The 13,778-nt window shown below is 35.5% G+C and overlaps 1 protein-coding gene across 1 annotated transcript in view; it reads right to left on the minus strand.

The window, feature by feature from the left end:
• The window catches only part of AVEN (apoptosis and caspase activation inhibitor), an 82,826-nt gene that overhangs the window by 52,749 nt on the left and 16,299 nt on the right, over positions 1–13,778 (minus strand). Inside the window, exon 2 of the mRNA XM_065754247.1 lies at positions 8,350–8,533. Coding sequence (XP_065610319.1) covers positions 8,350–8,533 — 184 coding nt within the window. The remainder of the gene's footprint in view (positions 1–8,349; positions 8,534–13,778) is intronic.

A 13,778-nucleotide genomic window follows, 5' to 3' on the forward strand; every position in this document is an offset into this window, starting at 1 on the left:
TAAAATGCAAGAGAACTGAGAATTATATTGGTCAGACAATTTGTTAAATCCAGAAATCTGGAATTTACTAAATGAATGTAAAGTGTGAAAAATGAGAAAAAAAAATGAAAAAAGTTTGCCACACTGATTTTAATGGAGACAAAATGTAATCCTTTTTGTCTGTGAATGTTAATCTGTTTAATTCTAAATCATAAAGCATAAAAAAAACCAACCATAAAACAAAACAAAAAATTAGAAACCTTCAGAAACATTGATACCTTTCATTTTTTCCCTCTATTAGCTATCATTAGTTTTGTAATACTATCACAGATAAAATAAATGGCCCAATAGTTCTGAGATACCAGAATGTTGAAACAACAAAACCTATGTACTCAAGACTTAGCATTTCCTTACCTATCAATTACATAGTTCTGATTATATTTTATATATATGTTGGGCATTGTGGGGTAACGTAGATATCAAAACATACATGGATAAGTTCAGATAATCCATTATAAAAGAATACATTTATCAAGAAGATGTAATTAACACTTAAAATCTGGCACTTCCTATTTTTAGATCAGACCAAAAAAAAAAAAGACAGCTTGTCTGAGTAGAATGAAAAAAAAAGGATTTCTGTAATGTTAGTAATGTTAGGAACAGTGAAGGAGGAAGTACTGAGCAGATGGATAATCAGCTTACACTGATGCCAAGTCCTATAATTTTACTGCAAATCTTTATAACGGAAGGTTTTTCTTCTGGTTGGGAAAGCTATATCAGCAAGGGAGGAGAGGGGGAGTTAGAAATCTTGAAACTTAGAAAAATGCCATCTCTATCTTCACGTACATAAAATTGCAGTTCTCACGTGTATCATCAAGGCCAAAGTTGCAGACTGACTAGAGCATAGTGGTCACAGCAAAAAGCTTTGTAGGTGGAAATAAGATCACTCTGGATAAGGAATATGATAGGAAAGTGGTATGCATCACCAAAAAGAAAAGGAATATTCTTATGTGCTGGAATGTGCTGGAATAAGGATCAGCAAGAGAAGAAAGCACATCAGGGAAATTCAGAGAACGTTTATGGAATGAGGGAGCAAAAGAAGAACATTATGAGAAGAATGCAAGTAAAGCACATGCCTAGAATGCTATTTCAAACGTGCATGTACTCAGAATATTCAAGTGTCCAACTATGAGTCTGTAGCTGTATCATTGTAACTTTCAGTCAAGACCTACTACTAATAAATAACAAGTAAATAATACCTCTGTGTTCTATGTCAGCTGGTAAACAGCAAGGACGTTAAGTTTTGGGTCTGTTGAATTTTTGTTAAAATATGAAGCATTAGTAGAAAATACATCTGTTCTACACACAGCCATAAAGTCATGCAAAAATAATAAAGCTGTCTTTTCATTATTTTTAGCATAGAGCTAGTGCTCTCAGAACTGATAAGCAGTAATTGTTCTGTCTAGATTAAGTAGATATTTCAATTGTATAAGAAACAGAGGCAACCCAACAGTATCTTCACGCAGTTGTGGGATTTTGTGCATTTCTTCTGTTACACTCCATAGGAGGGCTGGGAGCTTATCAGCATATAGAATGACAATGCTTCTGACTTAATTAAACCTCTTTTCTGTTAAAGTGAAAAGTCTGATTGCCTGTATGCTGCTGTATCTATTGCCCATCTTCACAAAAGAACGCAGGGCTAATAAGAATAAATGTCAACAGCAGATATATTTCTAAAAGGAAGTTATACAAGTTGTAATCACTGATCATTGAAAGTCTATATGAAAAAAAAAAAACAGAAATATTTACTCACCTATAACACTTGTACAAAATAAAAGAATTTTCCCATTTACTTTTTCCTGCTGAGGGTCTGCTGACCAATGAGTAAAACTGCTCAAGTTGAAAAACAGCAGAAAAATGGAAAATTTGTGAGAAACAAAGTTACACGGAGACACACAGACATAACTAATTTCACACACAAAACTAAAAGTAGTAGAACTTGGCAATCAAATATCAGTGCAAAATGGGAGCCCTGATAGATACTGCAGTAATCCAAAACAATGGGTAAGAGTTCTATAAAAGAACAGATTTCCAACTTGAATTTTAAAACTCAAAGGATCCTTTTTGAGAATCAGAACCATGCCCAACCATTTCTGTTCTTTTCATTTGAAAAGAACACAATTACCACAGAAAATAAGAAATCTAGTTTACTCTATACACTACAGTATGTTTCCAAATCTCTGCCAGTATATCCCTCAGATAGAAAACTCGTAAGAAACCCTATTTTTAACACAAGCTTTGCCCCACAACTTTTTCTGTTCAGCTCAGTGAAGGTGACAAAAATACTGGAATATACTGCAATAGGCTTATCAAAATTATACAGAGAAGTCCAAAAGCAAGAGCTTGCAAAGACAGAACAGCATCTGAGGGAATGGAAAGTAACTGCTAGCTGAAATTACTGTACTTACTTTCCTATAATTTCTACTACACTCTAGTAGCTGCTCTTTTGGGTTCAATTCCACATTTCTTACAGCACTCTAAGTGCTAGGTACATTCAGAAATTACACAAATCCTTACCATACTAAAATCATTCTGCCAGACTGTGTAGTTCAGACAAAACTTTCTCCTTTCTTACCATTTAAAAACAGCAAAATCATTCAGCCATGTCCCAAAAGAGGAAAAAAAATCACATTCAAAATTTAATTTTTTTCATCAAGATGGTTATTATCTCACAAGTTGGCACATCATTAATGAAGTATGTATGCTGGCAGCTTTTGGTTGTTGTGAAGTGTACGGCCTTTAAATGAAAGCAATCAAGTCCCTGTAATAAGATTTCTGAATCATATTTTTAAACCTATGGCATCTACTCTCAACCAAAAAAAACCCACAAAACTAATGAATGACTGAAACCTATTTTTGGGCACTTTGCCCACTTCAGTCAAAAAATGAGGACAGCTCTTTAAACATAGCAAGATTCTTCTAGCAAAGTGAAGTTATCCTATCATTTCCACTTCTCTTGTTCTTCATGCTTCAACAGCATTTTTACTAAATTGATTCAAGACATTCCCTGAAGGCTTACAATGGACTTGTAGTTTACCTGTTAGGCATCAAAAGCAATATAGGAAAGGTTACTTTGATACATACAAGATTGATAGATAAAATGCTAAAAAAGGAAGCAAAATTATTTAGGAGGCGAAGTAGGGTGATTTAGTGATGTAGTATTCTTACACCAAACAGAATAAGCCCTAATAAAGTAGCTCTGTGTAGCTAGTGACATCAGCTGTTATCAAAGCCGCCAAGTACTTCATGCTTAAGACCATTCTCAGCCTCAAATTCTCCATACTAATGGTTTGCTTCAGGTAACTTTCCCTCACTCTCTCACTCTCCTCTCATACCAATGTGAAAAAAAAATAATAATAAAATAAAATAAAAAAGTCAAATGTCTTAAACATTGTTCCACTATGACAGAACCTTTTTTTTTTTTTTTTAAAGCCTTTATAAACTCTTACTTTGAAAAACTATAAGCATTTCTCTGCCTTTAGTCAGAACCTTGACATCACGTGGACAATCTTTTTGTATGAGGATTGTACCCCTTGCTCATTTCATGAAAGATAAAACCTGATCTGGTCAAGCTATAAGCTTCTAGAATTCAGAGTTCCTACATACCTAGCAGCAAGACCTGCTGGAGCTTAACAATAGGTTTTTAATCTGAGCTATTGCCAAAGGATTCTTAAATGGCTTTAACATTCATTGTTAAACATTACTGTTCATTAACAGTAATTGCAAGATCTTTCTAAGCTTTCAAATGTATGAAAAATGGCTCTTTGACTTCATTCCTTCCCCAATACTTACTTAGCTGCTTTCTGCTATTGAACTGGATTCACTGAGCAACTTTCGAATGTTGAACAGCAATGTCCTAATAGAAGTCAACTGTCAAGATGCAAACTTCCTCTTAGACCACTACAAATATGTTATTCCATCCAAATGCCGAAGAAACCATACATCATAAGAACAAGAGTCCACAGCACTTCCACAAGAAAACAGATAAATAAATCAAGCAGCTTGAAACGTGACTTGAGAGACTACTTTTACAAGATCAGTTCTGCTTTGTAACAATGTTGCTTTGCATCAGTTTGAATTAACTAACATGCAATAAGATTAAACCTAATTAGATATCAGGGGAAAGACCATGAAGGCTCACGACACTCCTAATAGTAAATATATTACAGCTTTACCATAAGTTGGAGTCATAGTTTAAATTATATACAATAGAAATATATTTGCATTAGCAAAAAGGAAGATGCATGGTATTTAAATTAATGGAATACGTATGTCTCAAAAAAAAAAAAAGAATTAAAAAACTTACAAGTTCAAAGCAAATACTATTCAGATAACCTTCTTAAACCCCATAAGACTGGAATTAGGTCTACAGTAATGCAATACATATGGTAAAGATCTGTGCATAATAGAGTAAATTATGTCACCTGTATAACTCAGTGCATTTTATTCCAGAGTTTTCTTTTAATTAACAAGCAAATACTGACATTTTAGCATTCACTCACAGAAGAAATACAGTACCAAGCAATCAGTTCTAATGCTGCCCTATTCCTCTGCCAATAAGAGCCATGAAAAATTCTAACAACTACTTGTTCTATTAATTTTTTTCAATTTGAATTGCAACACTAGATGCTATAATCAAGTCAAAATGGTTTGATAACCTATCTCCTGATATCAGGGACAGCTAATTTTTCTGCTATTTAAAAGACCTAAGAAGTGAGCCAGAGTACTGGACTTAGAAATTCCAAAGTGGAACTACATTCTTAACATCTTCTAAACACACACAAGTTATATATTGCAAGTGTGGGTGACGGAGCACTGGCACAGGCCGCCCAGGGGGGTTGTGAAATCTCCTTCTCTGGAGACATTTAAGACCATCCTGGGCACCTACCTGTGTGACCTGGTGTAGGGAACCTGCTTTGGCAGTGGGGTTGGACTCGATGATCTCTTGAGGTCCCTTCCAACCCCTATGATTCTATGATTCTGTATGTTCTCAGTATAGGAGAAACAAGGACCTGTGGGAGTGTGTCCAGAGGACCACAGAAATGATCCAAGGGATGAAACACCTCCATACAAGAACAGGCTGAGAGTGCTGGGGCTGTTCAGCCTGAAGAAGAGAAGGCTTGGGGGGAAACCTGAGAGCAGCCTTTTAGTATCTTAAGGGGGTTATAAGAAGGAAGGGGACAGACTCTCTAGCAGAGTTTGTTGTGATAGGACAAAGGGAAATGGTTTCAGACTAAAAGAGGAGAAATTTAGACTGGATATAGGAAATAAGCTTTTTATGATAAGGGTAGTGAAGCAGTAGCACAGGCTGCCCAGAGAGGTGGTGGATGCCCGTCCTTGAAGATGATCATGGTCAGGATGGATGGGGCTCTGAGCAACCTGATCTACTGTAGGTGACCCTGCTCATTGCAGGCAAGTTCTTAAGGGTCTCTTCCAACTCAAAATTCTACACATCTAAAAGAACACACAGATCTATTAATCCAGGCGTACTATGAATGACAGAGAAAGAGTCAACCACAAAATAAACGTCATAAAGCAAGAGTTCACGTTCTTTTATACAAGTGTTCATTTCAGAATGGTACACCTCCTCCTACTTCAGGGAAGCCTGGCTTTGTTCATCTATCAATATCTTCATGCTATCTACTTTTGCAGAGTTATCTACATTAGCTCATTTTAGTTAGCAAACATAAATCATATTTTTAATTCTAAGGAGACTATTTTAAAATGTATTTGCAACATTTATGACCTACTATCTCTACAAACATTATAAGAATGTAAGTATAATAATGCAAGTAAATTTGTCAGATTTCCACTGCTAGGAACTCATCAAATTTGTACCAAATCAAAATTGTATGACATCTCATTCAAAAAATCAAGTAATAAACAAAAAAATTAGTAACTATTCTTTCAATTCACACTCCTGTTCAAAAGCATATAAGTATATTCAATACATGGTACTCCATCTAACCATTTCTGTAACTGTTTCCTTAAAGTGTTACTGCCTTGCCTTCATATTCTCCCAGTTAACATATTATTGTCACAATCTTTTCTTCGATATGCAAGTATGGTGAAAGACGTTAGAAAAGATCTCACTTCACACCAGAATAAAATGATTTTTTAAAAAATGATTCTATGCAAATACAACAACTAGAAGTAGGAAAACTAGAACAAAATAAATCAGTTTTGCGAAGTATAAATATCAGTATGAGTCTTAACTGAAAGAAAAACAAGCCTGTGATTTAAACTATGCATTTAAGAACATATTACTTATTCTGTTTGAAAGTTGTACAGCTTTTAAGCAGTGCTTTCCTAACTGTAAATCTTTTCAAAGAATCAAATTGATTTGTTTTTATTCAGTAGATAAAAATTCAAGCTCATTCAGTAATTCACAAAAGTACTTAACCTCACAAAGAACACAAATAAGAGAAACATCTCTTGATTAGTATAACTAAATAATATCAAGTGAAAATTCTGACATATTGAAAATACTATATTGTTTGTATTACAAGCAACTAAGTAATGAAAAATCAATTAAAAAGACTACAAGAAATATGATCAGACAGATACACTGCTAAAATCATTAACGTGGCTAAAAGGGAGCATTAGCACTCACTTTTTAAAAACAGGTATAAAACCATCAACATAAGTTTCTAATGTCCTCAGTTGTTTTTTTATTTTCCTGTGTCTAATTGGCTACAAATAAACTTTTATCGTTCTATAAAACACAAACATAGTTTTGACGACACAAATCACTGGATAATATAAATGATTGTGTAATAAGAAAACAATCACACTCATTAGGTCATTACCCTACTTTACTTTAAAAAACTTAAACCTGGAGCACTTTTTAAATCAAATGCACAATCAAACTGAGTTGACCGACATACAACCCTCATCCTTTTTTAAGCAAAACCAAAAAGATCTGTACTGTTGCTATAAAGGTACTTTCCTCTATTCCCCCTTAAAGCAAGTACTTTGTTTCCTTGCCATTAATTACCCATTTATATTAACGTTAAGAACAGTCACAATACAACCCCTCAAAAGAATGTTTATCTATAAGAAGGTGCTACCAAGATCTCAACTTCAGGCATCCAAAGAAAGTAAAGTCAATAAATGCATTGGTAATAAATTTGTTGGACCTTCACTTACCAGAAGCGCAAGTTACTGGATGTAAATAGTATTTTCTTATATTCTCAGTTCATAAACACTACCTATGGCAACAAGCACCAATGCAGCTCAGGATATCTCCTGATTTAACAGTTCTGAGTTGTAATATCTTTCCAGGCTACCTTACACACCCAACACTGAAGTCCATACCAGACCTCTTGACTCTCACTCTGCTTACCATGCAACACACCATTCAGAGAAATCAATATATATGCCATAATCATATTATTAAAAACAGCAGTTTAGGCCCACATTTGCAATACTCACGCAGAACTGAGCTTTAGATATTGATTCTGACATACAGAAGAAAACCTCTGAACCTTATTTACTTAATTCAGGTAATTTCTAACTTCTCCCTGTAAGCTGTGGCTGAAAAAATCCGAGTATTTAGAAACTCTGAAATCTCTCAGATACAAGTTGTACCAAGAAAAGAAAAAAGAAAAAGCAAACAAAAAAGGTCAGATATTCTCTGTAGCTTTTTGCTGAACAGTCTTCTAACACAGTGGCACATGGAAGAGTTCCTAAAATAATTTTAGAAAACTGTTCTTTGTGCAATTGCTCATACTACCCATGTACTGCTAAAAATAAATAAATACGATCCAGTACAGCCTGTCTCTCCACCTCTTTAGTCTATTATCTCCTTTAAAAAGCAGAAAGCAATTGATCTTTTTTTTATCAAAGAGATTAACACTTGCTATTCAGGCACACATCTATAAGAGTGCTGATTACAAATCCTTGTCAAAACATACAGCAGCCAACAGCTGCTTAACTGTTCTGTTGTCTTTAGTAATTGTGGCAGCCTTTTCTGTTTTCTGGAAAACAACCTAATGGCTGAGATCACTAAGAATTCACTGTTGAGCAAGAAGAAGCTCAAAATAACTGAATTCTGCATGTGCTCAGACCCATACACAGTTTCACAACAAAGGTATAAATGCAGCAACTCTCTTTTACTCCTTATGTGCTTGACTCATTGGATGGAGCCCATGGAGACTTCTAAATAGATCAGTGGCAGATTTAACCAGGCAGATACAAAAAGTATTCTCTAGAGTCCTTTTTTCACCATCAAGGAAGGAGAGTCAGAAAAACAGAAACGTTTCAAGATGCAAAACTAAAAAAAGCATATACGGAGTACAAAGTACTTACCTGCCGAGCTAAGCAAAACACTGAAGTCTGTTCCTCTCTGTGACTCTCCACATTCTCTCTGTCCTTCTTTTTCTACATCCTCATAGCGGTTCCAGTTTGAAACAATCTTTCTTCTTGAGTAGTTTTTCACTTCCTCTTTGTCTTCTTCTTCTTCTCGTGATTCCGTATCACCATCATCTTCTACCTGTCATATTTAAACAGACAGCAAAGCCATTACAACTCAATAGCATTTAGCTCAGTATTTAAATAGTCATAAGCACAATTAACTACAAACACAAAATTCAAAGCCAGAAAGACAAATCAGCCTCGATAAGTGCCACCCCATCAAAATTTTAGATCAAGTGCAACTGTACTCTTGAAACATATGTAACGCCTGAAATGTATTAAAACTACCTAGCAGAGCTTTCTCTGGGGCTCAGGGAGTGATGCTAGTGCAAGTATTGCTGTTGTTTCTCCTGTTCTGGAAGCCCACAAAGAGTTTCCTTTCTGATATCGTGGGGGGAGCAGAACTATGAATTTAATCACAGCATCTCTATCCAAGTGTTGCAGTGATACAGATGATAATTGAATGAAGTGTCTGATGTTTGTTGTGTGAAATTGAACAAAGCCAACATAACAAATATTAGAGAAGAAAAGCACAGATAGGCTTATCTATGTAGTATTTTCTATTCTAACCGATTTCCTTCAAGGTCTGAACTCAAGTAATATGGAATAATTTAACTAATCCATTTCTTTCACGAAAGCCATTTTATTGAAATACATGTGGAAAAATTAAATAGACTGCTGGCAGTCAATCTACCAGCCCAAATACTTAGAACACGCTGGGACTGAAAGAAAAACTGACAACAGAGGCAACTTAAGATTCAAGCAGAACACACAGTTGCCAAAGCACTTAACAATCATGGAACACTCTCCTCTGCATCAAGAAAGCTCTCTTCCTCCAAAACCTGTGGTTTGTCTAGGACAACCATTGCTTCACAGACAGAAGAGTTTGCCTCACAGTGGAAGGAGTACACAACAGGGAAGAACAGAGACCAGCTGAAGAACCTAAGCAGAACATACCATCTGCAGAGGTTTAGAGCTCTGAAGAAGTAGAGAAGGGGAGTAAAGAAAGAAGAAATTCCCAGTGTGCCTGCTCCCAAACACTCCTACTGACAGCTCCACTGTTTCTTCTCTCCTTCACTTCACCTCTCCTTTTACAAACCACAGTAGTGTAGAATTACATTCTGGTACAATACTGGACAAACTGGCACATCATACGCGCTACAGAATCAGAACCAGAATAACGAATTCAATAAAAACAATCCAATTATATTCATAGAACAAGCTTCTTTCATCAGTGTTCAAGTCCTGGTTAGAAACAGCATGAAGAAATGCTAAAATCATCAAAGAGCAGAAAAACAGACTAGAGGCAATCATACAGATACACTCCCAGCTGTCAAAAAGCTGACAAGAAGGAAAATATTCTGTGCATTCTCATTGGTTTTGTGTAATTTTTGGAAAGAAAAAGAGATTTTATCTGTCAGAAACATATACTAAGATTTACTAAGATAGTTGTGAACAAATGGTTGGCTGCATGAGTGAGAGAGTTAAGTCACAACTCTGTTTCTGGGGACAGGCCCAGAGCTACGATTTCCACAGAACAAAGGCCAAATCCACTACGATTAAGATAAGAATGAGTTTCCTTTGTTTCTTTTTCTTCTCTTGTACATTAAATGATTTACCAACATTCACTGAAGCCTAATGGAATTTTGTGCCTGAAATAACTTAGAGGTGATGCAACACACAAGTCAAAGCAAGAATTGTGCAACATAGATGAATTTGTGTTTTACTTTCTTTTCATTTTTAAGAAAAGATCAGAATAATCAGTCAGCTGTGCTCCTTCTACTATTGTAGATCAGTTTAAAGGATGCTCTTCTTTCAGCCATCAACAAACAAAACAAGAGTATCTCCTTAATTTAACACACTTCCACTAAACTAATATGGATTCAAACTTAAATGCAAAATAACGATGGACTAAATTCTTTTTCACATTCTGTTATTATCTATAATGCACACCTCAAGAAAGTTGAATTTCTTAGCAATTAATTTGAACTTGAATGAACTTGAACTTTAAGAAACAAACCACAATTTCCCAAGAGTGTTAATAGGCTCTGCACAGTCTAGTGCCTTCAGTGCTAACCCAAGGTTTACTTTTCAGTTGTATAAACTTTAAATACAAATCCCTTTACATCTCATATAAATATTTCAAGGAAAATTTTACATAAAGCAATCCTGCTGCAAGATGAAACTGCAAATAATCATACTTGAATATTCAACATTCCAACAACTTAAAGATGCATTTTCACCATTAAAATTATGGATTATCAAAGACATTCAGACAAATTTCTGATCACCGAAGCTTCAGAAAATAAATTTGCTTCTACAGAGATATGAGACAGCTACCATGTGAAGTAACAAAAACAATCATAAATCTTCACTTCTTTCCCCTTATCCGCCTAAGCTACCACTCCTGAAAGTGAATTTTAATCAGTATATAGCAGACTAACTGTAATGAAACAAAATGCCTCCACCTTCCCCTATTTCCCATTCTCAAATAACAAACGACACAAGCTGAAACATATTCTTGAAGTCAACTCAAATATAACCTTTAGAACAATATTACCCAGATAAGGAGAAAGATTTATCCTTTCCAGCAAATTTCCACTGCTCGGTCCTAGTATGCATGACAATATCACAGAAAGTGCAATATTCATCAAGATAGTGTTACATGCATTAACATTTGCAAATTTCATTGCAGTTTTTAAAGTGGCGACAGCATGTAAAAATGCAATTGCATAAAACCAGGAAACCTTCCATTTGTTTTGTCTTTAAGATGAGTTCTGCCTATACCTCCGCTAATTAATGTCCTTCACACAACACTGGAAGAGCTAGGCTCCTGTGCGCAAGACTTGGCACAATTTGGAGCGTATTGCAAGGATGTACTTTTATCATTTACCATAGCATATAACTCTGCTTTCCTTCTGAAGGAATGTAAAATGCACAGCACACAGGACTCTAAGAATATTTTAGTACGCTCTCCTTAGACACTGAATCTGCATACAGGGATGAAGATACCTTAGTGAGAAAAAATAGGAAAGCAAGATTTCTATTTGACATTTGTTACAGACAAGAACACATAGTTGCACATGTTTCAGGACTGAAAGTGTCAAAATGAAGTAAACAATATTCCCAACAGGCAACTTCCCCCAGGGTCAGCCTTGGGCACCTCCCTGGAACCCAGAGTGTTTTGAATCAAACCAAGGCTGCGGCACACAATGGAGAAAGTGCAACAGCGACCTGCCACATTCTGCTTCAATGACTCAAAGCACTCTTGTCTCTAAGTGCAGTCAGTCCTAGCACATTAAGCACGAACACTCAACGAGAACTGTTGAGCTCGCTGCCCTTTTAAAAACCTGGTGGTACCTCAGAAGTCAAAGCTTCCATTATGACTTTTTAAAACTTTCTATTTATGACCTTTAGGAAGCCACAAGAGTTGCTTACAGTCCTCTTTCTTCCTGTTCAGTTCTATTAACTTTGGAAGAAAAATGTTAAATATCTAATCTTTGCTGGTGCTTAAAAAGTTCTGCAGCAGCTTGGAGGAACATGCAAACAACACATGCTCAGTTTATCTTTCTTTGGGCCAACTACCTTTTCCCATTACATAACTATCAGGCATTATTACATTTTCTTCCTTATTGATTTTGTCAGCATTTCTCACAGTTTTCTTCCTGACAGTGCCTCTTCACATAACATGTTAAAATGTAAGAGTTCTGAGTCAGTTGTCTTGAGTTCCCTCGTCCCTTCTAGGAAACAGCTGCAAGGCTGTGGCCAAGTCCCAGTGACATTCAGGCTAAACTGTCTCAACACCATTTTTTCTTCTCATTGGTGTAAAAGACTAGCAAGATAAAAAGGAAAGCATCCCACAGATTCAATCTGACCTACAGAATCAGCTGTATCATGAAAGAACATATTTTAAATAGTAAGGCATCTCCACAGGGATAATTTCTCCTTTCCTCCTTATCCCAGTGTTAGCAGCATCTATTGTAGCTACATTCTCCAGATAGAACTTTTAAGTTACAGAGTCAAAAAAGCATTAAGCAACAAGGTTGTTCATTATCTTTAAATCATTTCACAGACCAGTCGGTATGCAGAGGCTTGTATTAGTGGCAATATAAGTAAGGTAGCTGAAATTAGCCACTGAGTGAGTGGTTCCTCTAAGAACATATAAAGGGAAGTATATTAGAGCAGTTCATGTGATTTAACACCTATCTCCTTTTAATTACATGGATCAAAAGTATTGCTGGTGTAACCAAACAGGTGCCAGGAGAAGGCACCTGGAATTATCACAGAACAATATAAATAGTATATAATATTGGAAAGTTGTTGTTTTGGTTTTTTGTAACATCACTTGTTTTTGTTCAGTTGTTCATTTTTCTTAGCTTAAATCCAGAAAGACACAAGAGAATCCTGTGACAGCTTAATTTTCTCTCTCACTAAAACTGACAGACTTGTAATGTATGATAGTTACATACCGACTAATAATATTCAAAAAAGTTATTCTGATTTTCCACATTTATTTATTTTCCCAAACATAGACACATACATCTAACTCTTTTTTACTGTCTAGTAAGTAATCAGAGATCTAGTAACTTTAAATCTGAAGTTGTCAAAGGATTACATTACCTGGTTTAACCTGGTGGAAATTTAAGGGGTTCTTAAAATAGGAACTGTATAGTACATGAAAGAAAAATAGAATCTACATTCAGAACAATGGCAAGCCAAAGCAGAACTGAAAAAAAGCTGGTGCTTTTTTTGCAAGCTGATTCCTTAGACCGATGAAGCTACCTTACAAAAGTCAAAAGTACCAGAGCAATTTTATCAATACTGATGCATGTTTGTAGGTGCTTAGAATAAAGACACCCCTACCTAAAGGTTGGTAGCTTTATGAAATTACCTATGCAGGCATCTGAAATTCAATGACAATGCAAAATAGAGTTCATTGTGATAATGGATAAACAGGAATTTTGCTTTTAATAACTTAAAAAGCATTAATAATTAACAATTATCAAGGTATGCATGAGGGTGAGTCTAGTAAATACATACTCCACTATCAGGGAAAATCTAATGAAGTATGCCATCGTACTGTTCTCTCCACCTAAGAATATTAATGATAAAAATTCTGTACAGAGGAAAAAACTGTAAGACAGAACAAGGATAGAAACCACTTTAAATAACATAAAAGCAAGATCAGTATGAAGAGTAGAATACAATCTCCCAAACTACTCTTACTTTGTACTCTTAATCTAGATTTTAGAAACGTAGATGAAAGATTTACAAGATGTGGAGGAGCTGTTGGAATGGATCCAGAGGACCATGAAGATGATCAG

This window comes from Cyrtonyx montezumae, unplaced genomic scaffold (assembly GCF_038088225.1).
Source record: "Cyrtonyx montezumae isolate F1298 unplaced genomic scaffold, pur_monq_1.0 scaffold_10, whole genome shotgun sequence".
Taxonomy (NCBI): Eukaryota; Metazoa; Chordata; class Aves; order Galliformes; family Odontophoridae; genus Cyrtonyx; species Cyrtonyx montezumae.